Source organism: Pimephales promelas, chromosome 12 (genome assembly GCF_988280905.1).
Source record: "Pimephales promelas chromosome 12, fPimPro1.hap1.1, whole genome shotgun sequence".
Lineage (NCBI taxonomy): Eukaryota > Metazoa > Chordata > Actinopteri > Cypriniformes > Leuciscidae > Pimephales > Pimephales promelas.
Genome location: NC_142780.1, coordinates 32,157,590 through 32,184,000, shown reverse-complemented (window position 1 = coordinate 32,184,000; position 26,411 = coordinate 32,157,590). Strand labels below are relative to the sequence as shown.

The 26,411-nt window shown below is 36.7% G+C and overlaps 2 protein-coding genes and 2 long non-coding RNA genes across 5 annotated transcripts; 3 read left to right on the top strand and 1 right to left on the bottom strand.

The window, feature by feature from the left end:
- Positions 1–1,317: 1,317 nt before the first annotated feature.
- Positions 1,318–8,765, top strand: LOC120481454 (uncharacterized). Of its 2 annotated transcripts, XR_005623313.2 has the most exons (8): positions 1,318–1,412; positions 2,069–2,119; positions 2,236–2,281; positions 5,137–5,188; positions 7,204–7,321; positions 7,645–7,700; positions 7,836–7,884; positions 8,069–8,765. It is a non-coding gene; the product is annotated as an uncharacterized LOC120481454 (long non-coding RNA). The 2 variants fall into 2 exon arrangements; XR_005623312.2 differs by lacking the exon at positions 5,137–5,188.
- LOC120481432 (uncharacterized) lies at positions 6,099–9,254 on the bottom strand. Its single transcript, XR_005623306.2, has 3 exons — positions 9,126–9,254; positions 8,986–9,060; positions 6,099–6,226 (listed from the first exon to the last, which is right to left on the bottom strand). It is a non-coding gene; the product is annotated as an uncharacterized LOC120481432 (long non-coding RNA).
- Positions 9,255–10,225: 971 nt separating this feature from the next.
- Positions 10,226–15,066, top strand: LOC120481459 (uncharacterized). Its single transcript, XM_039675121.2, has 5 exons — positions 10,226–10,345; positions 11,072–11,217; positions 11,375–11,513; positions 13,001–13,108; positions 13,923–15,066. Exons 2-5 carry the CDS (start codon positions 11,072–11,074, stop codon positions 14,322–14,324), a joined length of 795 nt encoding a protein of 264 aa, XP_039531055.2. The 5' UTR covers positions 10,226–10,345; the 3' UTR covers positions 14,325–15,066.
- Positions 15,067–20,649: 5,583 nt separating this feature from the next.
- On the top strand, positions 20,650–24,931 carry mex3a (mex-3 RNA binding family member A). The gene is made up of 2 exons (XM_039675090.2): positions 20,650–21,131; positions 23,687–24,931. Exons 1-2 carry the CDS (start codon positions 20,717–20,719, stop codon positions 24,796–24,798), a joined length of 1,527 nt encoding a protein of 508 aa, XP_039531024.2. The 5' UTR covers positions 20,650–20,716; the 3' UTR covers positions 24,799–24,931.
- Positions 24,932–26,411: the final 1,480 nt, after the last annotated feature.

Here is a 26,411-nt window from a genome sequence, read left to right as displayed (position 1 = left end):
TCTAAGCAAAACACATTTCACACAGTATAGGACTTCTCTGACATCTATTTTTAATCAGTTACTGTATAGAGTTGATAGAGACATGTTTTGAGTATAAACAGTAGCCTACAGTATCATAACCTCACAATGCATGTAATAGATCAACAACTGCACACAGGAATCTAGAAATAGCAGAATCATCCATCTATACACAAATACACGCAACAAAACCATAGTTTCATTTTAAATTAAAATAGCAGTTATGTTCTCACTGTGATGTTTATCTTATTTTTTTGTCTTAATTTGATATATTTTTTAATTGAATGAAACTTTTAAAATAATTCTTTCTACATTATTTCCCATAAAATATAATTATATTAACTCGTTTTATTATGATTATGGTTAGTATATCTGTATGCCAACATCATTTATGACAAAAGATGTCATCGTTAAAATGCCTAAAATCTATTTAAGCACAGGTCTCACTACAGCCTTTAAAAAGAGAGTGGCCATGTGATCCAGTTTTAACTTTTTCAACTTAATTTAGTCAAACTCATCAAATTTTCAGTTTTTGCAATTTGCAACGTGCATTAGTCCAGAAACTTTAACAAAAATAAACACTTGCAGAAAAAAATGTCAAAATATCTTCAGCACCTCGGGGGATACATTAGAAACAGTATTGTGTAAAATTTCACTCATAATCCACTAATACACAAAATGGACAATAGCATTATTTTTAAACAAGAATGACATTCTTGAGCGGTTTAACGTGTCTGACAGAAAATGCTGGGTAATTGACACTTACTTTTAGATACATTTTTTGATAACACTTTACAATAAGGTTCATTAGTTAACATTAGTTATTAACTGACATAACAATGAGAATTTGTTACAGTATCTACAATATTTGTTCATGTTAGATATTAAAAATGCAGTTCATTATAAGGTTAAGTATGTTCATGTTCGTTCACAGATTAGCTGTTAACAAATACAACATTTGTTATATTTTAATAATGTATTAGTAAATGTTGAAATGATGTTGAAAGAAACTAAGATAAACAAATGCTGAAGAAGTATTGTTCATTCTAAGTTTATGTTAACTAATGTAGTTAACTAATGGACCTTATTGTGAAGTGTTACCAATTTTTTTTTTCCTGACGTACTTTTCTGGACATTCGTACAGCCAGTTTTTGGTTTATGCTGAAAAATCATCACCAATTGAAACACACACACACACACACACACACACACACACACACACACACACACACACACACACACACATGCTTTCTTTTAAAAATGCTGTGTGATTTATACTTGCAGTAATACTTTCAGTTTCTCATTACTGCTGAAGATAGTCAGAGGAGCTGTTGTTTCTCTAAGCTATGATCTTTCACAGGCTTAAAGAGGTGCTTGAAAACCGGACAAAAACTGTGAGTAAATATACAATTATTATTAGTCCTGTTATAAATAGATGTGAAGTTCTTTATGTGGCTAAATAATACAAACAAATATAGTTTATATATTTTTTTTACTTATAGGAATCATTATTAGGTAAACATTTTACTGATATGCTCTGATTACATGCTCTGCTTAAACTATTACTGATTATTACTTACTGAATTATTTTGTCTGGAGAAGAGTGGAGCATTTTGTTTGCCTGTCGACTGATTTCATTATTTTCTATTGTTTTGGATGAAGGGGCATGTAAAGTTTAGCATTCAAGATGCTAATATATGCTAACAAATAGCTAGCTAAAGTCTATCAATTTTTATTAAATGTCACTGAATCAAATGAAATATCAATCGATGAATGAATATAATAAAATGCCTTTGAATCATGTCACATTGAAACTACTTAAATTGGGTAATTTACAATTACATAATTCTATTATGTTGAAGTTACACGAACAAATTATGTTTGTTTAACGTAATCCAATTATGTGGAACCTGTTAAAATAAATAATTAAAGCCAACATAATTTTTTTTTTTGAGTGTATATATCAGAATTTTATTTAATAAGAATTTTATTAAATATAATTATTTTAGATTTAAATTAACAGTTATCACTGCTTTCTGCATAATTTCAGACATCTCTGAAAAATGAACCATCATCAAAACCCTAGATGCTGGACATGTGGGTGGGTAACAGTCAATTAATAAATTTTGCATTTTTCACACCTGCATTTTAAAATATATTTTAACATTTTAAGCTCATTACTGTTTATGATAAATCACCCATTTTCTACACTTATAGGCATGATTGTTATTCTTATGGACAAAGACAAGTGAAACCTACTCAGGTAATGACACATTTCACTTCTTTATGAATACTGTGTAAGTTTTTTGGATTGCAAACCAAGATAAAGCTTGAAGTCGTTTTTGGTGGAGTGTGGGACATATAAACTTTATACAGTCAAATGGAAAGAGGAAGTTAGGTGCAGTAATGCACTTTTAAGGCTTAATCCGATTATGCATAATTCACTATAGGGGAGAAACAGTTTAGGACCCAAGGACCAGATGTTTGAAAGAAAACCCTCAAATGGATTTTTTTTTTTTTTTTTTTTGCATTCTTCATTTAGGCATCGTTTCCAGCACAAAACAACTACACAACTCCCATAGTAGCCTTGCCAAAAAATGGTGTGGTTACTCACTCCTATATACAAGATGGCGTTCAAACATTTTCTATGGACATTCGAAGGGATGGCAGAACTATAGCCAGTGAGAAAATCATCTTTTATTCACCATAATAAAAGTTGGAAAAAACGAGCTGGAACATCGGAAACAGAAAGATATTAAGCTCTAAATGCAAATTGAGATACCTACTTCTCTCTATATAAAATGGCTGATTTTCACCTACTTTGTTTAAATTCAATAGAAGATTAAGTTGCAAGTAAATGTATTAAAACTCTATGTATATTGTCAGCGGGAATATAGCAATCTTCATTAATTTTGTGAAAAACACAAGGAAACCAGACACATATTTGTGTTAAATACATTTAACTGGATGTAAAATCACTTTAAATCACTGTCTGCTATGTAATTTACCATACTTAAAATAAATAAATATATATTGATCCTATTTTAACTGTCCCATGATGTAATGTGATTTCACATGTCACACTGCAGGGCTTAATATCTCTCAGACATCTATTTTTCTTCAGTTATTGTACCCTTTAGAGTTGATAGAGACATGTATTGAGTATAAACAGCCCATTCTCACCCACAAGGCGTCACTTAACTGACGCCTTGGGAAGCATTTGGACATGCTTCAATATCTGACGCTTTAGGCACCCTTTAGCGTCAGTAAGATGACGCCCTAGGATCGCGTGTACCCTACCCCCACCCCACACCTAAACCTAACCGCGTCCTCTAACAGACGCTTTCCTTTAGCGTCAGTTAGATGACGCCGTAGGATCGCGTCATGTAAGTGACGCTAAAGGACGCCTAAAACGTCAAATATTGAAGCATGGTCAAAGGTGACGCCTTGGGGTGAGAATGCGTTGGTATAAATGATGGCGCAGTGGATAAGACACGTCCCTTTGGTGTGAGAGACCCGGGTTCGAATCCACTGTGAGACACCAATGTGTCCCTGAGCAAGAAAACGTGCAAGAAAGGCGTGCAACCTCTGACATAGACAGCAATTGTAAGTCGCATTGGATAAAAGCGTCAGCTAAATGAATAAATGTAAGAAACAGATTGAGTAAAATTTCACTCATAGGCTGATAATGATGTCTAACCGGATAATTTGCGCTTGAAATTGATGAGTCATGCATGTATCATAATGTATAATAATCCAATACACAGCTCAAGCCCATGCAAGAAATTCACACCACGCAAATCATTTTTTAAGTTCCTGTGTTTCCTCAGTTCCTTGTTGGCTATTGTTTGTGTGTGGTACACTGCGTTGGATTATCCAAGTTTTTTTGTTTTTTTTAAATACATTTGGATTGGCTCTTTTGACTCATCTTAATCTTGACTCCTTAAACTGCGACAGAAAAAAATCACATGAGCAGCATGTATTGAATCTCGCATGCAACAGGAAAAACAAGAGGGACAACATTTTTTACACTTTTCCTGTAAGTGCTTGAAGTTTGACAAGATTAAAAACTAAAGATTAAAAACTAAAGATACACATTAAAATGTAATGCATGTATTAGGAATGTATACCTTTATAACAGTGAGATATGATTGTGAAGCCTCTGCAATAGACCTGTCTGTAACTTCAAGAAACGTGTTTTGACTTAAAATGACATCTGTGATAGTGTGAAAAGAACAGATGACTTTATAAGTGTGGGTGGCATTAATAAATCTGAAACAATGGGTAAAGCTGCACACACATACTTGATTTCACTTATTTACTTACTGTTTTTGGTTTATGCTGAAAAATCTGTAAGACTGGAAAAACTGGTTAAGGAACTACCAATCCTCAAGTGGACAAAAGGACCTTTCTGAAAATTAACACTTGAACTCCCCCTCGTAAACTATTGAGAAGGTCCTTCCTTATCTACATTTCTCATGCGAAGATCACCCAAACTTACATAAGAATCTAAAAGGTTTAATGTGAATGATTACCATCATGTTATACAACATTCGAAATGTGTAAAATTTCCACTGTTAGCAAATAGTTCCATGTAAATCAACTTCTGCCCGAGTCTGGGATGGTGATTAAGGTGAATTTCCACTGTGAACTCATGTTTACACATGAAATGAGGTCTGTATATATAATGAAATGCAGCAGAGAGGCTTGGGGCTTTTTCTGTACTTCAGATGAGCCTGTGAAGCTGAGAGTTGCCGAGTCTCTCTTAGCAACCATATTGGTCTGTAATACTTTCACTTTCAGTTTCGTTACTGCTGACAGATAGTTGGAGGAGGTTAATCTTAATCTAAAAGTTAATCTTTCACAGGCTAGAAGAGGTGCTTGAGAACAGGACAAAGACATTTAATATAAAACAAGACATCTTTAATAACTTTGCATGTGAAGTTCTTAATATGACTAAATAATACAAACAAATGGGCTTAATTCAATTCATTAAAATGAATTAGGTCAAATATTTAAAGGAATTTCTCAATTTTTTACACAGCACATTTTTGATCACATTCATATTTTAAGCTCAAAAATGTTTATGATAATTCATCAAATTTTTCTACATTACAGGCATGTAATGTAAAGTTATTCTAAGTGACCAAGACAAGTGATACCTGCTCAGGTGATGACATTTCAAAACATTTCATCATAAACACTGTGTAAGGGTATTGGACTGCATGGTTCTTTTCATAATGTTGTTGTAGTTTTTTTAGGCTACACTGGGTGGAGTGTGGGACATATAAAATGTATACAATAGGTAGGGAACGGTACACAGAAATCACTGTTTGGTACCTCGGTTCAGACTTCACGGTTCGGTACGATTTGGGTACAATAGAGGGAAAAGCAAAAGAAAAATACAGAAATCATTGTATTTTTTAAATAAGTTTTATTAATAAAGGCATAAAACCAGTTTATTTGTAGTGCACTGACTATAGTTTTATATAATTAGTTAATTCATTGAATGAATAAAAAGACCTTGTGATATGTTTGGTATATTGTACCTGAATTAATTTAAAATTATTTAGCTATATTTCAGATCAATATATTTGTTTTCCTTTATTTTAATTAAGAATTTAATTAACAATTTAGGCTACTATCATTCTCATCTGAATTATAAATAATTGATTTCTGTATAAAATAACACTACCATTAAAAACACATTCGATTTTCTTTTTTAATCAATGTAGAATGTGAAATGAAAACCAATTCAATATGAATGTCCAAAAGATGGGACCCACAGACTGTTTTGAAATGGCGTTGGATAAATATGATTTGCTTTTAAAACAGTGTGTGTATATGATTTTGGTTGGTTGACAGTTGAAGGTTACAGTTTGTCAAGAGTTTACAGTGTGACAAAAGCACAATGTTGTGTTTTATTGTGAGTGTACACAAATATAAGGAAACAGGTTTGCAGGTTTAATGATCTGAACAAAATGACGGAGTAACAGTTATGATTTTTATGTTTCCAATCCACTGTCTGTCCCAATGGTTCTATCGTGCACGCGCCTCCCTCTCTCTCTCTCTCTCTCTCTCTCTCTCTCCCTCTCTCACACACACGCACGCACGCACGCACACACACACACTCCAGCATTGCAATCTTGACATCGCAGCCTGTTGATTATGCGATCACAGCGAATCCACAAGTTTCCGAGGGGCGCTCCTGTAAAAAATAAAGTGGGTGAAACTTCCGGTGACGCGGCGGAAGTAGCATTCCAATGGTATTTTGTGTGTTAGTTAGCAAAGAGGCTAGCTGTTTTTCGGAGAATTATTTTACTATTTAAAGACGCAAATCTTTATAAGAGATGTCGTTACGGAGCTCAGGGACAACATGTGCTGTTCGCGATTGTATGTATAACCGGATTAAACTAGTTCAGTGGCTTAAAGTGATTGTTTTGAACACAAGCTGAAAACGAAGTGATCCTGCCAGAGCCCGTCTCTGATCCTGCGAACGACTGTAGTTTCCATCACCTCCCAAAAGACGTCGAATCTTCCTGTGTACATTTGTTTAAATTCTTAATATTCTATAAACTCTCTCAGCATGTGATTGGCTGTTTGCTACTGATGTTACACCTAAATTCAGGATCAAAGCCTGTGTTGACAGAATACCAAATGTGCCAGTTAATATGTATTCAAGTAGCACATTCATTTATAATTTTGAATAAACTCCAAAGCACAATAACTAAGTGTGTATTTTTTATTTTAATTGTTTGTCAGCTCACACAACTGTCTGTCACCATGCCTTGATGAGTATTGATTATTAATAATGTTATTATAATACACTGCGGAGGGTAAAGGTACTGTTATTTCATCCTCTTGAATTCGGTTGAGGTTGTGTTCCCACATCGTTAGCTAGTTTGGATCGCTATAACTTGAATGACTGTCAACTGTTGAATAAACTAGTATCAAGCATGTTAAGTCGCGCTTTGTTTACTTCCAACCGGAAGTCGCGCCCACTTTTGACGCAAGGCCTCATGGGGCGTAGGAAACTTGTGGATAGGACGCGCGTATAAAGCGTAAAGCCTGAAGCCAACGTTTGAAGTGAACGCGTGTTCAGAGCTAGCCGATGGTACAGATAGAGGTTTAAAAAAAGGTTAAGTTTCTCTTTCATGAACTTCATCTCTGTTTCTTTCTCGGCAGCATTCTGAACATTCCTATAGGCGGAGTTTTTGACATTCGATTATATAGATCTCTGTAGGAAATAAGTTGCGTCTCTTTGCCTTCACAACTTTGCAGAGGAACATTACCAACTAAAATGGTAAGGAAATAGCGAATTACATTTATATAAAACACAGTATATTTATGTGCTCATTCTTTGCTGTGGTGTAAAAAATAAATTTCTTCAAAATTTATTTTAATCAATTTCTTTTAGACAATTCCGTTTCATTTAATAAATAAATAAGTAAATAAATAAATGTAGGTTGGAAAAATGGTAAATGTAAATTACATTTTTGTTAGTGTAAGGTTTTGGCAATCTAAATAAAGTTATATTTATAGATAAACAGCAAAAAAAATAAAATACTAATGAATTGCATGAAAATATATGTGACAAAAGGCATATTCTTCTCATCACACCACTAGGCAACCAAATCCTGTGATAAATGTGGGTTGATGAAAAACTACAATGGATCATTACCGTATGTATTATTTCATATGAGTTATGGCTTTTTAATGTGCATTGGAAGATTTGTTTTTACCTGTGCGAATATAAATGTTTTAACATACTCCAAGCTGCATCAATTCTTCTTAAACGAATCATTTTTAAACTTAAGGTATAAATGTAAGTGTGACCCTGAGGAACAGCCCAACCCCTTTCCTCTGGTAAGAGCGACAAACAAATTCCAAATAAATTTTTTTACAAGAATGAACTGAAAGGAATTAATTTTTTTTCAATATTTCTTAAGGACATTGTTAACTGTAACTAAACCCAATAACAAAAGGTTCAGTCAGTAAGTTACAACATGTAGAAAAACATTTCTTATTTTATATTTTCTCTTAAATGCAGGCATTGTTTCAGTCAAACAACAGCGTCCAGAGGTCCATGGCCGCACCAAGAAACGGGATAATGACACGATATCACAACAACATTGAACAAGGTGTTCAAACATATCAACGTGCAGTCGTGAGGAACGGGGTGACTGTTGAAATTGAAGAGTACAGGTTTTCAAACTATTAAAGGCAGATTAAGTCACCACATCAATGTAATAATTCATGTAATGAAATTCTAAGTAGCCTACTTGTGAGTGTTTATAAGTTATATGCTGTGTATTCTCAGTGATTTCTTTTGTCAGTTAATTGAGTTGGAAATCCATAATTTGTTGACATGTTGCCATTAAAACTTATTTGAACTAACTTTTCATGATATTTTATTTAAGTTTTTCATTACTAGGGATTAGGGAGGAATTGATCGATTAAAGGCTGCTTGAAAATATGTAAATGTTATGAAAATGTATTTCTGTGCTGTTCCATATCTTATGAAGTATATAACACATAATATTATGATGACTGCTCTGCTTCAACTAAATTAGATGTTGATTCTGTATACTTATGTGCTTTGCTATACTGTAATTTAATATGGCGTTTCTCACAACTCTGAGTCATGACATCAACTTTTAGCTCATGTAAGGATTGATAAGTGAAACGCTGTGTATACTGAGTGATTTCTTTTGACAATAAACTGGTGTGTTGACATTGCCATTAAAGTGTACAAATTCGATCGCTATTCCCATTATCGTATCAACATCAAATCCATTTGACAATTTAATGCATTCAGTTTTTTCATACATGTAGCCTTAATATTATTGAGTAATGGAAAGGTGACTAGATATTGATTTGTTATGAAACAAAGTCAGACCTGTCATACCTGTCAGCTTTCAAATTATGTCAATTTTATCACAAAATACAAACAATATTTAAGCCTACCGTTTTTTGGTGCTCTTTAACGTGGGCGAGAAATCACCTGGAGTGTAGGCCTACTTCCTCTTTACTATGGTAGGCCTACAAAACAAAATAAACATTAATGAACATCAGTAAATATCTTGAAAGATACAGTCACGACTTACCGAAATCCCTATCATGTATCTCATGTAATCACTCAATCGGTGTTTCAACCACAGAAATACGTTAATAAAACTGCTTGTAAACATTGTCGAGCAGGACCGCACTCGTCAGTCAGTCGCCACCAAGTGGACAGCAGTGAGAATTACAGTTACAATTCACAAAAATTAGATCAACCTTTTTTTTTTTTACAGTTATGGATCAACCTTAATAATTCAAGTAATGATAAGGTTGGATTTCAGAGTTTTCTGTCACTGCTAAAAAAAAAAAGATACGTCATAACCGAAAAATGTTCTTCAAGTGTTTTTTATTGCTTTATTGGAGATTATTAAATCTATTAATACGACTGATGAACCCTCAAATTTCTGTTAAATTATTTCCCGAAAACCTTAATCACCAATGACTGGAAAAGAGAAAATGAATCTTGGAAGTAGGCTATCTACCAGGTGATTTAATGCCATGCACAAGACTGAAGACTGCATAAAGATCTACAGACTTTATCCTCTGTAACATTTTGCAAAGACATGCTTTTCATTCTTTTTAAAAACTTTTAACCGATTAATGAAAATGTTTTTTTTTTCTTTTTCTTGTTTTTTTTCCTGTTATGTGCTGTTTCATATCGAATGAAATATAGAATAGGACATATGTGCTTCATCTAAATTAGATGTTGATTCTTTCTACTGACTAGCCTATGTGTCCTTGTTCTGGCATGGAACTCTAGACGGCGCAGGCTGAATAGGTCCTTAATTCATTTGATAGTGATCACATCATTTTCTATATCGCGCAGTTTATTGTTTGCTGTTGCATATAAGCAGTCAATGAGCTGTGGCTCAACATTCAATTACCTACTGGTGAGTGTTGCTGTTAGCAGTCTCAATAAATAGCCTATGCAATTCAGATATTCAAAAACATTTGACAGTCGAATCCATATGGATTAGAGACATTTTATACTTCTGTGGCATTGAAATACATTGACATTTTATTTCTTGTATCATGGAGTAAACAACTGATGGCTTAATTGATCAGTGAATGTTTTTAATTGACTATTTATTGTGTAACTAAATTTTGTAATCTGTACGGTTTTGCCCTTCAAAGTTTTTTACTTTCTGTTTTACTTTTAAATCTGACTGCTCGTGGGTGGCAATCATCTGGTGATAGGGTTTATTTATGTCTTTCTGTCTGTCTGTCAAGACGCTGTTTTCAAGACTTGAATTTGTTTGCAGTGGTAAGTCACTTACTACTTCTTTAAATAATGTATTACATTTACATTACAAGTAAACGTCTTGATCTAGGAATTATTATGTTTGACAGAATCAGGTGTATGCAAACCCCTTAGAAGTTAATTTATTTCTCATTAATTTTTGAGGTTGTGTTATTGGTTGTCATTGGCTATTAATGGCTCTTGATTGAATGATCATTTAAAATTCTTTGAAATACCACAATTGTTGTTTTTTTTAGCCTTTAATCCAACGTAATTAGAGTCTTAAAGATGACAAAATGACAAAAGTTGCTAACTGATTTGAGGCTGAAAGAAAAAAAACACATTGGTCAGAATTTAAGAACAAGAGGGACAACATTTTTGACATTTTTCCTGTAACTAGTGTTTGAAGTTTAACATTGACTTTAAGAAACTCTGATAACCAGGGGGGGGGTAAAAATTATATGACAAGCCACTTTAAATGTAAAAATGTCTAAAAGAGAGATTATTCATTTAAAGATAAATAATTTAATTTGAACATTAAAGAAAATAAACAAATCAGTGACACACACACATCCTTTATATATCCTGTATCTTTAAATAGCTAAATAAACACTATTGCATTATGTCAGTTCACATGGTCTTTGATGAAGATTGTAATGTAACATGATGATACATTTCTCAGCATCAATACAATTAATTCAATTACAATGAATTAAATGAATTAATCAGAATTTTGAATTGTTTCTCCAGATGGCTTTTTCAGCTACTACTTATGGTAAAGGAAACTTTGGAAAGGTGTATAAAGTAACGTTTGGAAATACCCGTGCAGCTCTTAAGAAGGTGCCGTGTACTGTCGTAACTAAAGAAGAAATTCAGAAAGAGAAATACATATATCGGTGAGTATATACGCTCAAAAAACGGATTTAAAATGAACTAATGCAGCACAATTCTGCGTTTAATTCATCCAAATTTGTAAATTATCCTTCATCCATTTTTCCTGGATACTGCCTTTTATGATATATTTCATATTTTGCACGAGTGATCTTATTGTAGGTCATTGCGTCATTCCAATGTGGTGAAGCTCCTGGCAGATCCCTGGCTCGACTCTGATGGTGTGTGGAATATTCCCCTGGAATTAATCTCTGGGAAAACTCTGGAAAAACTCATGTTCAGCTCACAGTCATACATGGAGGTGAAATTACATTTTATTGATTTATTTGTTTTGTTAAAAATTCAAACATTCATTCATTTTTATATTTTCTTAAAGGTACACTATGTAACTTTTGGCCCTGTTGCAGCTAATAAAAAAACAAAAAGCAAACCAAAAAAACATGCATTTTACAGAAGAACATTGTTTTGGTTGTGCTTCAGGTCTGCTTGACTGTGACACGCATGAACATTTTCAACATGAAAATTAACCTCTTCAATAAAGTACCTTACTCTCCTGTTGAATGAGAAAAACACCAGGTTTTTAACCTTTCAAATAAATTAGTTCTCACCATGTCCGCAAAGTTAAGCCAATGTTGATTCTTGTTTTATTACGAGCACTATCGCATTCGCTTTTGCTGCCAGCAGACTCTGTTGAGCGTATAGCGTGCTGCATATAGTATTGTCAAATATATACATAATAGGTATCAATACTGAAATATCTAAAATGGCTCCAATACTCATTTTCCACAGTTTCAATTTGATTCTGTCCGACAGCAAGTTGATACACACCTTCCTCTCATTCATTCATCTCATTCGCTGCGGTTGAACAAAGTTGGTGTTACAGGACCTGAATTTCAGCCCAGAATAACAAATACACATTATGTAATTCCAGCCTCTTGACTAAATAGCTTTTGCAACTTTAATTGTAAGGAATATTCTTTAGCCTATTTAACTTGTCTTTTTATTTTATTCAGTTGGAAATTATGCTTCCTTTTAGCAACAAAATTACCCAATCGTAAAAGCACAAATACATTGAGTGAGCAAACATTTAGGTGAGGAAAAAATACATGGCAGGTTTTCCTAGTGGCTTCGAAAATAGTTTCGATATTTTTCATATCTAAGTTAAAAATTCTAGTATCAGGCGATATATGCAATTTCCTGCGAAAACCATTCTGGCAGAAAATATACACTTACTGGATAATAGGCTTGATAGTGAATCAGGAACATGTTTTAGAATAAGGATTGATAATGTTTTGACTCAATAAATTTAGCAAACAAAGTTACATAAAACTAGCCTAGGCATATAAACAATAACCATTAAATAATGCATCTCCTCCAAAAAGTTTGAGATGGTCCTCACTGCGGAACATGAAATCCATGGGGAGGAGTCGGATCCAGATCCAACTCCTCCCACCTTACATAGACCTAAACCTAACCAACTCCGCCCCCTAATCCCTAAACCCAACCCTAATCCTACCCATCTCCACCCCTTGGATCATGATCCGACTCCTCCCCGTGGATCTCATGTTCTGCATTGAGGTGCTACTGAAAAGTTTCCAAAAGTTTTTTTATTGTGATCCAATAGAAGAACTATTTTGAAACCCCTAAAGAACATTATGTAAACATTTTTCCTTAGTGTAAAAATATTTTAATAATCTGAGGAACCTTTTTTTTTTGCAATGAAAGTTTCCATGGATATGAACAGTTCTTCACAGACTACATATATTTATTTATTTTCTTTCTCTACAGCTAACAAAGCCAGTCATAATCACCATAATTAATGGTATGTGTGAAGGCCTCGCTTACATGCACAGCAAGAGTATCGTCCACCAGGACCTCAAGCCTGACAACATCATGGTGAGATGCTGTGTGTGAAATTCATTTTTGAAATGTTTTAGCTTACCTCAAGGGCATTCAAGATGTATGTGTCTTTGTTTCCCCAGTATTTTCAATTTTGATATGATCAAACCGTTCTTGTCTGTCAGTCACATAATGGAGGTCTATGGTCACCACCTCACAGAGAAGTCCAAATTAAACATGATTTAATGACTTGTAAATGCAAGTACATATTGATGGCCTAAGACAAGAAACAAGCGGTTTGTGTGAGAAAACGAACAGTATTTATATCGTTTTTACCTCTTATAACCACAGCCACAGAGCGCCAGATCACTTGGACGTGGCTGTGCTTACAAGAGGTAAAAACGATATAAATACTGTTCGTTTTCTCACACAAACCGCTTGTTTCGTGTCTTAGGCCATTACATTTATGAGTCATTAAATCATGTTTAATTTGGACTTCTCTGTGCATGCTCTTTGAGGTGGTGACCATAGACCTCCATTATATGACTGACAGACAAGAACGGTTTGACCTAAAAATATCAAAATTGAAAATACTGTGGAAACAAGACACATTCATCTTGGATGCCCTTGAGGTAAGCTAAAACATACCAAAAGTTAATTTCAAAGTGAACTATCCCTTTAAATATTTTTTCTTTCTATAAAATTCTATATTCTGAAGATTGTACTATATCACAATATGAAAAGTTCTGAATGAACTTCAGTGGTTTTTCAGTTGCGTCTTCTCATCATGAGTGATTCTTATCAAAATCGTAGACTCTTATCAGATAACACAGCTCAGTCATCATCATTACAGTGTGTCTCATATTCACAGGTGGAACGCGGCACTTATCGGGCCGTCATAATTGACTTGGGACTCGCCAGATTTCAGAAGAACGGCCTTTGCTTTGGCGCAGAAGGTGGCAATTGGTGTTACTCCGCTCCCGAGATTTTCCAAGGAAAACCCAGAGACCAGTTCTCTGATGTGTGGGCGATGGGGAAAATCCTAGCAGAGCTCCTGATCGTGCCCAGAGCGAGACTCCCTCCCAACATCACCCCTGTTCAGGTGTTTGCAGCCATGAATATGAATCCATATGGTCTCCCGGTCCATAGAATGGTGGACAGATTTGTTTTATTCAGACCAACAATGGCGCAGATCTTAGGACAAATTGTTCAGGCAGGGAGAAGGTGGATTTTGCTTACTAGCTTTTTAGGGAATTTAGGAATAGCTTTTTAAAAGATTGGCAATGAGTTTATTATTACTAAATTTAGAAAACAAACTCCTTACATTTCACTCAGTTCAGTAAAATATAATTATTAATCAAAAAATATCTCGAACAACACAACTCTTTGCTCTCACAACTCTCCAACACTGATCATAATCAAACAATACATACATACATATGCCTATATTTTACTGAATTGAGTGAAATGAAAGAGTTTGTTTTCTAAATGAATATAAAGCTATTTATACGTAACACATACTATAGATTCACTTTCGGTAACTGTGAAGAAACTGTTACTGCTCAGAAGTTGCTCTTCGTGTCTCAGAAGACTTGATGGAGATCTCATCATGCGTGTTTCAGATGTTTCTTTTAGAACAGTGGCAGTTTCTTTCAGTTTGTAGTTCGACCACTAGAGGGTGTGTTTGGTCACAAATAATGTTCATCCAAGTTCAAGAACACAGGAAGTTGGTTTACTAATATAGATATTGTTGTAATAGACATAGAAGAAAAACAGTATAATGTTTTAACATATCTGTATACTAACTTTAATCATATGTATTGATTATGGTTATGAAAAAAATATGATTTAAAAAAAACGAGTTGCTGTTTTTTTTTTCCATAAAGACACCTTCTGGGTGTGTAATTCTCTTGAATGTTTGAGGAAATACGTCAGTTAAAAAAAAAAATGCATTATTATGTACATTCCTGCATGTTTCTTGTGTCTCCCAACCTGTTTGATAACATTTCCCAGAAGTCAAAGCAGGGGCTGGAAAACACCGGCTCTCCAGTCCAGAAGGAAAACTTACAGCATACTTTTCAACATAACAATGAGAATGTTATGAAAAAGCTATTACACATTAAAACTAAAAAAAAAAAAAAATCTTTCTTTCTTGCTTACAGAATGAATGGATATAGATGGATGGACTTGTCTTTAATTGTTCCAAAAGCATCTTGTATCAAGAACATTTTAAATGTTGTATTTATCGATTCAATCTGTGGCTTATCAATTCTATTGCACATCCTTATATATATATAAAAAAGTACTTCAAGTTCATTTTAAATGCATAGCCCTCAATCGGGTCATGGGGTCTATGCGACCCCGATCGACTTTTACTTAATAAAAAAAGGTTCCCTTCAATAAGATTTTGTGAATATTCATACATTATCTATCTATACACACACACTCACACACACACACACACACACACACACACAAAACTGAGCTTGATTCGGTTGTTCTGAAGGTATGTAAAAAAAATGTTTACACTTCTGGTCTTCGGGGTCAATATTATGACCCCACATTGAAATGAATGGGAAATGTGAAAACAAAAAAAAAACTAAATATATTTGTATATATCTACTATATATATGTGTCAAAAAAAATCTGAATTTTTTTACACAGAAATGTAGGCCTAGTACTAGAGCATAAATGCAATGTATCATAAAAAAATAATATTTCATATGCAAGCTAATGGTGTAGTTGAGGAATTTTGGGGTGTATGGATACAAAAGTACTTTATGTCTCCAAAAATACAGAATTAATGAATATATGAGAAGTATTTTTTGTACAATTACTCAATCAATTGTTGGGGTCATAAAGACCCCGAAGCCCAGAAGTGTATGACCATTAGAAGGCTAAGTAAAGTTCAGTAAAGTACTAATATCAATTTACTAGAATTACACTTGTAAGTGGACTGTTTAAATACTACTTGGGACCAAATTGGCCCACTTTTAGTGAATAAAACTATACTTTTATGTACTGTAGCTATACTGTGTAGCCATAGCTACAACTAGTTTATATCTTCGTTTTTACGTTACATTAAATTTAATTAACACTAACTATTTAGTAGTAAATTTTAAGTAGGCCTACAGTTGATGCTCTAGAGGATATTCCTGTCAGTAAAATTTATGGACAAAATCATATGAAGTGATGTCGCTAAGTATCAACTGCTGAATTAGCAGTGCGCGTTATTTGCAGTTTGTGTTTCCAGCCGCCAGAGGGAGTAAGTGGACGCTTATCTGTACAACAGCACAACTTCTTTCAGTTAAAGGTGCATTGCTGTGTTTTTAAAATTAAAGTAAATCAAATCATTTGATTTTATATTGTTTGACACACATATTTATGTGTGAATACTTTAACTTAGATAAAATTGATCACATTTAACAAAACAAATTGTATTCGAAAAAATAAAGACATTAACCTTGAAAGTGTGACAAAAATAATTTCTTTTAAGGCTACACTACTAGTCAAACGTTTGGACACACTTGACAATTTATGTTTCTTGCAATCTTAAAAAAACAACAACAACAACATATAAAGGCTGCTTAAAGATTAGTTTTAATAATAATAATACAAAATAATAATGTCTTAATTCAACCTTAATTTTTTTTAAGAATGGACCATAAATAATTATTGTATTGCAGCAGGCAGTGCTTTCCATCACCTGAGGGTGTGAGCATCATGTGACAGTGAGAATCTGAATCATCACTGGGGTGTGTCAGTGGTGAAGCACCTCTAATGATTGGCTCACAGAGGAGAAAGAGTCCCGTAGAGATACATTACCTCATAGCAGAGGAAAAAGAGATGAGCTCATACTCACCTGACTCATATTCCCAGCTCAGAGAAGCATTTACACTCAATGTAAAGACCCGAGTGTGTGTGTGTGTGTGTGAGAGAGAGAGAGAGCAGAGGGGGAAGGGTCAGTCATAGTGTTCAATAGCAGGAAGACCTGAGTGCATACTAATATCTCTTGAAATATAAATGATAAAATAAGTAATTGCAAAATAGAAAATAAAAAGGCATAAATGGAGTTAGAATCTCTTAGAACACATATTTTATCATTATTATATACTATTATTCATTGTTGTTTATTATTATAATTATTTACAAATATATAAGCAAAAATCAAATATATAAGTGTGATTGATTCATTAATACTAAATTTATACAATGTAATATCAGACCGGATGCTGAAATTCTTATTCCACATTGCATTATTACTTTTTAATATACTTAACAACAACAACAAAAAATTAATGAAAATGAATAATGCAATCAGAATTTCAGCATCTTCTCTAAATTGATAATATTGTATTCTCTAAATTGATAATATATATAATATAATAAGAAATCATAATTTTTTATCTTATTGAAATTACAGTTTTGTCAAGAAATTCAAGAAAAAAAATAATTTCAATATATTCTATTAGCCTATGTATTAGGTTTGAGGTATTAATGCTGACTGATTCATTTCATTGTTATATGACACCACATTACGGCATGGCATGCGGACTGACAAATGCTCTGCTGGATGATGTCATATTAGGTCATCATTTACAGTATGTGGGTGTAGTAAGTACAACATGAGTATATGCAAACATATTGCTTCTGCGAGGAGAGAGAATCTTCAGCACAAGACGTTTCCAATGACTAGACACGCAGGTTCTGAGTTGAAAGACAAAAGAGGGACTTTATAAACAAAAGACCCACAGACAGGCCAGGAAACATGATCTGTTATCCATAGTTGATATTGATTTAGGCCTTGGGCTCCCAGTAGACACCATTAATGGAGGTAACTGACCTTCTGGACATACTGACTGTCACTAAGGTGCTGGCTCTGATCCAGAATGTGTGAGAAAGACCCGTCCTACATCTCATAGGGTTGCCATCTGATCGACTGTGCCGAACCGTTTGACTGGTCAATTAAAAACACTATAGAAAACTGAATATGCAAAGGATGAGAGAGCTGATCGCCTCTATATTTGCCATGAGAGGAATTTCTTAAGCATCTTTCATAAGAAATTAGTCGAGTATATTCGTGCTTTTTATGGTAAAGAAATGACATTCTGTGATTTTGTCTAGTCAATATGCATGTAAATCAAACCAGCTGCAATATTTTGCAAACTACACTACAGTCTCATGTTGTCACTATCACAGCTGATGCATTGCATACATTTATAAATCTAAAACTGCATATCATCATCCACACACACACTGTAAGTGTTGCAATTTTAAGCATGTGTTAATTATAACTTCTGTTGACCAAATTTTTATTAGTGTTTGAACTGTTACCTAACCCCAGCTCGCTTGTAAATCATATTTAATAAGTTTGACCTGTAACAACTTACCCCATATAGTGTGATTAGATGCCCTACTTCAAGGTCAACACATCCGTTACATGAAAATGAACACACGTTAAATGAATTAAATGCTTATTTTTTGTATTCACATGCATTTTTCAAAACTAGATAGATAGATAGATTTTTATGTCCAAAAGCTCTTTCGTTGTAAATAAGTAGATTACTAACTGATTTTCACAAATAAACCCACCCTGAAAATTTGAATAATAATAATAATATTATTTATTTATTATTTTTTTGTGTGTGAAAATATTCACTGGGGGTAAAAAGTGTGACAAGGAGTGTTACTAATTTGCTTAATATTAACTAAATGTATTTTTGTATCAGTTCTACAATTCAAGCTACATTGTGTTAGTATTATTAATATTACTGTTATTATTCTTCTAGCTGCGGCTGTTGTTGTTGTTCCAGATTTCATCTTTGCCGCCAGGCGTGGCATCATGAGGACAGTGGCGTCTGAGGTGGAAACACGAACGCTCTTTGTTCAAGGTTTGCCTGAGATGTTGCTAGACACGTGCTCTCTCTCTCTCTCTCTCGCACACACACACACACACACTTCCTCTCTCTCTCTCTCTGCCATAAATGTGCAGTGCAGATCCTGCAACGTCTGTGTGATAACTCCCCGTGTCTCTTCTTCTTCTCGCTGTCCGTGTGTGTGCTCTTCCCCTCAGTGTAACAGCACTCCATGCGCAACGGTAGTCCAAACAACAACTCAGTGACCCGCTGCAACCAACGGCAAACAGGGTGGGCGGACCCCCGAATTATGTCAGTTTAACTCTTTCAATCTGGGGAAATACTGGGGACAGATGTTTCAGGTCCTCTGCTTAAAAAACGCGAATATTCTCACATGATATGACTCACCACTGATACATCATAACAGAAGTGATGTTGTTGAAAATGTAGAAAGCAGCTGGACGGTGTTGTTTTCAGGCGCACATGTGTTTTCATTTCTGACACGCCTCTCCGCACAACAGAATACGATGAACTGTGATGTTGAAGCCTAATATTTACGTATAAAATTATGTTTTGGATTATTCATTAGGAGTGAGTTGTGGTTTGCTACAAAGGAGTCTGAAATGCAACGGGATGGATGGATGGATGGGTGGATGGATGGATAGATGGATGGTGACTGTCTCAGCGAGGCAGGACATGGCAAGCTGTTTGAACATTTATTCTTATGTTTTTCAAACTGCATCAAAATGCACTGTAAATACTAACACAATGTTATAAAAATGTACATAAGTACATTTAAAAGCAAACTATTTTCATATAGGCTACAAACTTCTATAATGCTGCTGTACTGCACTGGTGTTCACATTAATATTTTTATGAATGATGGTGACTCACTTGCATAACACACTTGTTGAGCTTTCATAATTATTAATTACACCAAAAAAAAAGCCCCATAAGTGTAAATGGATAAACAGTACTAACAACGAAAAGAGTAAAAATAATTAGTTACAGACCATGTTTTGTGCTTAAGTAGGCTAATGATTAAAAAGAATTTAGTTGCTGTATTAATTCTACTTTTATTAATAAATAAATGCAGTCTTGTTATGACAGATGTAGCTATCCTTTTTTTTTTCTTTTTTATTCAAAATATTCCCAAATATATTTTGTTGATCGTATCATGAACTATATGTATTCCGATTATCAAATATGTGGAAGTGAATGTTGTTTTGTTGTTTAAACACCTTTATAATGATCATGTTAGTTGACCTATAACAAGTGATGGGCACCGGCCCTACAAAACAATCACAATATGTATATATTTAATGTGTCTTATGTTTTTGTTGTTGATTTTTGTTTTTTTGTTTTATTGTTTATATATATATATATATATATATATATATATATATATATTACTTATTCAAAAAGTGGAACAAAAGCATAGTTATTTAGTTTATTGTTACTTAAACATACAAATAAAACAGTATCGTAAAAAAAAAAAAAAAAAAAAAAATGAAATATCGCTCAGTGTCATAAAACCGATTGATTCTGGGGAATACATGCTGCAACGGCTTGCCATAGGCGGGGAATGAGCGAACCAGACGGGGTGGAGCATCAGTTAGCCTGGCCCTTCTCGGCGCAGACATCCTTGTGTCCCGTTCGCCTTCTGCGTATCGGAACCGGAGAGGGGGCTGGTCTGTGGGAGGGACTAGCGCAAAGGGGGGACTTGGACCAGGAGGGGGCGGGGTGGCGGCGAGGGTGCTGTTTCTCCAGTCTCTTACCAGTGTCTTTGTCTCACACTCTTTTGTTAGCCATGCCTAGCTTGCTGGTTCTAGCAGGGATCATGGAGAAAAATGGGGGCTACGGCGGGGATTTAGCCGGCTCCGGGTTCGGTAGCGAGGGTCTCCTAGTGCCGCCCGAGGAGGACGAGGATGATTCCCGTGCCCTTAGAGTTGCGCTGGGCCAACTGTCGCTGCTGGGTCTTGGAGAGGGCGAGGACGGGGCTCCTGCGGGTGGTGGTGGTGGTGGTGGTGGAGGAGTTCAAGACAGGAGTAACAATAACCACCACAATCACATCCCATCTGAATCAGGGATGTTACAAGGGAAGAATAAGTTGTGCGCCCTGTACGAGAGCTCGCCGACCGAAACCAAAGGACGGGGCTGCAACATAACGGAGTGCGTCCCCGTGCCAAGCTCCGAACATGTGGCCGAAATAGTGGGGAGGCAAGGTAAATACAACGATGCGCACTTTCACATGCTTTCAAACTCGTTCTCCAGGGTGTGCGGCTCAAACTAAGTGTGGAGCTGTCTTAACAAAGAAAAAAGGGAGTGGTAATGCTTTTTAACGTGTCTGTTTTTGCCGAGCTGTGCCACTATTTCAGCGCGTAGATGCCATATACAGGGGCATTTCCTCTTAGCTTTAAGCAAAGTTACCAGTGGGTACGAGAACAAAGGCGTTATTCCACATCCACGCCTTCAATGTCAGCACGCTGCTTTCCCTTTGTCGTCTGAGGGCGCGTAATTCTGTTTTTTTGAAAAAGAAAATGGAACGCGTGTGCGCTCGCTGGATACAATGTAACAGTCAACGGTCTTTGTTGACTGGATACATTGTGTCATTCGCTCCTTCGCGCGCCTCTGTAGTTCCTGCGGGCTTTCATATGCAGCAGCAGCAGCACCACGTTGTTTATGTTAGGCTACCTCAGACAAAGAGGACTTGTCGGAGAACTTAAGTCCACCGCTTATATCCATAATATCGCGAAGCTCGTAAAAAGTGGGTCTCGTGAACAACCAAAAGTGCTGAAATTCTGACAGCGTTGTCAGACAAAGAAGTGAAAGTCCTTGTGTGCTTTCTTTGAGGGCAAATACAAACATGACTTGGCGGAAAAGTTATATTTTGGAATGTGTGGTGATATTTGGAATAAGTTGAGGAGGTTATGTCTGACACTGTCTCATTGTGATTAACAAGTCACTTCATGATACATTAAAATCACAGTATTCTAGAAAGCCATGTTGCATTGGGTCCTGGAGAGACAGACTATAAAGACTGTATTAGAGTCACGCCCCGTCTACTATACAGCCCTGTACTCAAGCATGGGGTCAGGAAGCCTCTATGGAGCACACCGTCCATTCATTAAAAGTGCAATATCTTATATGCCCCCCTGCATATACCGACTTTGTCTAGAAAAGTGGCCCGCGTGTTTCACAAGTGAACTTGGGATGAGCGCGTGGATTACAAGTTGCTGATTAAGAGGATTTGAAATGGGGTCTTTACCTCATTAGTTACTGATATAACGGCCACATCCTGAGCTGAATAACTAGACATTTGTTTGGCCTTTATTAGGTTAATTTAATTGCATTTTTTCTATGAATAGATTTGGCCTGATAATAACAAGCGAGAGTGATGGCGAAAAAAGCAGCACACTTATGCATCTTTGTTATCGCCATTAGTTGGGAATTTGAGCTGTGAGGTTCCAGTGCTTTGTTCACCTGCAGTGGCTGCCATGCCTGTTAGGAGATGTGCTCCTGCAGCGAGGGGGACGATGGGAATCTGTGCTCCCCGCTGTCAGTGCTAGACAGTCCATCCAGGTTATTTTTTTAGCTTCTGCTCTGAGGCATGAAACCAGTGTGCAGAGATCTATCCACTGAACAGGCCCCTGGGCGGAGAAAGCCACCCCACTCTTGATAAGACACCACTGAGGTGCTAATAAATACTTTGGTGCTGCACACGAGGCAGATGCTGTGGAGGAGCACCACACCTTGCTATGAATTCAGATGCCAACAATAACTTTATGGGGTATTAATTGGGGAATTTACATCTAAAAACACATTTGTTTCAGTGCTGAATATCATAGTACCTGCGACTGTCTGTTAGCACATGGCACTCTTGCAGGGGAGACGTCATTCAGACAACAGGGATTTTTAGGAGCTTTTGTTGTTTGAATTTTATTAGGATACGTCAATGCAGACTGGATTTTTTTATAAGGTAAATAGGATTTATTATGGTAAATACTTCTCAGCCAACACACTTCTTTCTATATTACGAATAAACAGCAAAAATATTACCGCGACTGTGTAATGCAGCAAAAAAATAAACAAAGCCATTGTTTTAATCGATTTGTACGATTACCACAACAGAGAAGAGTGAGCAGCCATTTCTAAATTCACTTTGGGCCTCATTCATTAAACACGAGCTGAAGAAATTTCAGTGCACGTTGTATAATCAATAGTTAGAAACGACAAAGAAAAAAAGATTAACGCAGGTTTGATTCGGTTTATGAATAAGCTTCAGTGGGTTTAATCAAATACAACAAATTGCAAGACAATCCTAATTGTACTTTTGTATATACAATAGATAAGACAATGCTAATCTCTAAATCGTTTCATTTTAATATATTGTTTACAAAAAAAGTAAAGCCAATGCTAATTTTTATCATGAGAAAAAAAAACAAAAACGTGTATTTGTTATAATGGTTACAATCGAAAAAGCGAGGGCAGGCCCAGACTGACTTTTGTATATTAGAGCATGGTAAAATTATAAAACACAGTCAATGATATATTGCGTTAACTATACCTTTAATGAGACCTGAAAACACAATCAAATTATCCCAAATGTGTCAATAAATTACACTCGAGAGATGCAGAACATGAAAAACTTTGTGAATGAGTTCTGCTGCAGATTCAGCGCATGCGTGACCTTTTGACCTGGAAACAAGCCAGCAAAATAAGTGTTAATAGACAGATATTAATAGTACCACCACTATAATATTCCTTCTCCACTCAACAGGTTGCAAAATCAAAGCTTTGCGCGCAAAGACGAACACCTACATCAAGACCCCCGTCAGAGGCGAAGAACCAGTCTTCCTCATCACCGGCCGCAAAGAGGACGTGGCCCTGGCCAGACGTGAAATCATCTCCGCTGCGGAGCACTTCTCCATGCTGCGGGCCTCCAGGAACAAGCTGGGCGTCTCGTTCAGCGGCTCGCCACCCGCACCGCTCCCCGGCCAGACCACCATACAGGTGCGGGTTCCCTACCGCGTCGTGGGTCTGGTGGTCGGACCCAAAGGCTCCACTATAAAACGCATCCAGCAGCAAACGTGCACTTACATCGTGACCCCGAGCCGCGACCGCGACCCCGTCTTCGAGATCACCGGCTCCCCTGGGAACGCCGAACGGGCTCGGGAGGAAATCGAGGCGCACATCGCTTTCCGCACGGGCGGCCTGCACGACCACAACAATGAGAACGACTGCTTGGGCCCTGACGGTGGCAACGGGGGTCTGGAGAGCCGCCTGCAGCAGGTGTGGGGGCTCCAGGGGGCCCCGCGCAAACCGCTTGCCAGCAGCTACCGCCAGAATTTCTCAGACACCATGGTCGGAAGTAGCGGAGGAGGAGGAGGAGGGGGAGGGATTTACAGTAAAGGTGACTTCACCAACCACGGCAACGGGGACAAGCCGTGCTCGTACTTCGGCTCGGAGGGCACTCAAAGCTGGGGCGATCCCGACTATCCCAAACAGGTGGCCTATTACGCCCAGCAGCGCTCCAAAAGCTTTGGAGGCCTGCCTCTCCCTCTGACCAGACTGTCGCCGGGACTGCCCGAACCGTGCGGCACCAACAACTCCAACGCCGTGGGGTCTCCTCACGCCCAGGCCCGCCGCGCCCACAGCGAGCCCACCGCCACCACGGTCACGTTCAGCGGACGTCTGCCCGTGCCGGATTCACCGCCTGCCGTGGCTCGGGACTGCATGACCTGCTTTGAGAGCAAAGTGACGGCCGCTCTGGTCCCGTGCGGCCATAACCTCTTCTGCATGGAGTGCGCCATCCGAATTTGTGAGCTAAACCATCCAGAGTGCCCCGTCTGCCACACCCTGGTCACACAGGCTATCCGAATATTCTCTTAAAGAGTTGTTTTTTTTTATTTGTTTGTTTGTGCTTTGTTTTTACTCTGTAGTATCGGTTTACTTTTAATCTTTTTTTATTTGGCCAGTATTCACTTTTTTTATTTTTCAGAAAACACAAAACCAAAACAAGCAGCTATTTTAGAACACACTGCTTGCTTTACTAAAAAAAAAGAGGAAGAAGTATTTTCAGATTTTTCTTTTATATGTACACATATATACATATATATTTTATAAAGGTTTTTTTAAAAATGGAAAGAACGTAGTTCTTAGCATGTTCATTTTGGTTTTCGGTTCTTTTTTTTTTTATATATATATTTTTTTTTTACTGGTGCTGTTTTTTTCCCCACATGACGTGTGGACGGTAACAGGAGAAATAATGTGAACATTTTACACTCTTGCTGGGGAGGTATAAAAACAAAATAAGTTTATTTCCTAAGATTGGAGTCTAGTTTTTCATCCCAGCATCTTCTTGCAAATGAGCTAGTATTCTTTTTTAAGGTAAACTAGAATCTTAAATCCTTGCACCTTAAAATTGATGTAAAGTGATTGTCAAAAACATTACATTGCTAGATGTCTATGCGAAATAGATGGTATAGAAATGGCCAATATGGGCTGATATATATGCGACCTGATGTCGGTGTGGCTTTAAATTTGGATCATGTTCTAAACACACAATTACACAATTAGTATCTGCTTTGCTAATCAATATTTGAACGGGTAATTGACGAGTAAAACAGGGAGTTTCTCTTCTTTGGTTTGGTTTTGTTTCTGCGCCATTCAGCCTATTATGTGATGAAGGTCTTATTAGGTACAATACAAGAACTGTTTTCAGAGCAAATTTATCGGTCAGCTCAAAAAAAAAAAAAAAAAAAAAACAACCTTGGAATTCATCCAAGCGCTCTGTTGTTCAAAAGGTCTTTTCCAGGTTCCTTTTACTAACGGTTTTTCTGCACTCGGTATGTTTATGATTTTTTCCCCCTTCAATTTCCACACATTTATTCGGTAAAACACTGATTGCAAGCATAGGGCATGAGATGAAGTAGAAAAAAAAAGCTGAGGGGGGCGATTGAGGGGAGGGGGTTTGTAATCTGATCCTGAATAGACCAAATAGACAAAAGCAAGCAAGACTTCGAGCTACAGTACAATGTAAATCACCCACTCACGAGGTCCTGCGTTTGAGTTGCAAAGCGTCCTCGGACTGTCGCGAGGCAGGTGTTGCATATCGTACTTTAGATTAAGTTTTTTTTTTTCTCTCTAAAAGGTCTGGCTGTCGGGGCGGGGAATCCTACTCTAATTCTACTCGGTGCATCATACGCTGTAAAGACTACAGAGCTCCTCCCAGAGAGTATATTGTTTTGTCGCAGTGGTGGTACAATCCCCGGAGCGCCCCGACATGGCCTGCCCAAGGAGGAGCTGATAATTAGCCATACATCAGAGTCCAGGTGCAAAGCAACTGCTGTAGGAAGGAGGGGTGGCGTACAGTGGCGTGAATGAGGATGGACGGGACGCCACGCAGGGGGCTAAACTAGGTGCAGCTGGGGCCCCTCCTGTCGATCGCCCTCTCTCTCTATTCTGGTATTCCCAATGGGGAGAAAGGGGGCCTCTTTTGTCCT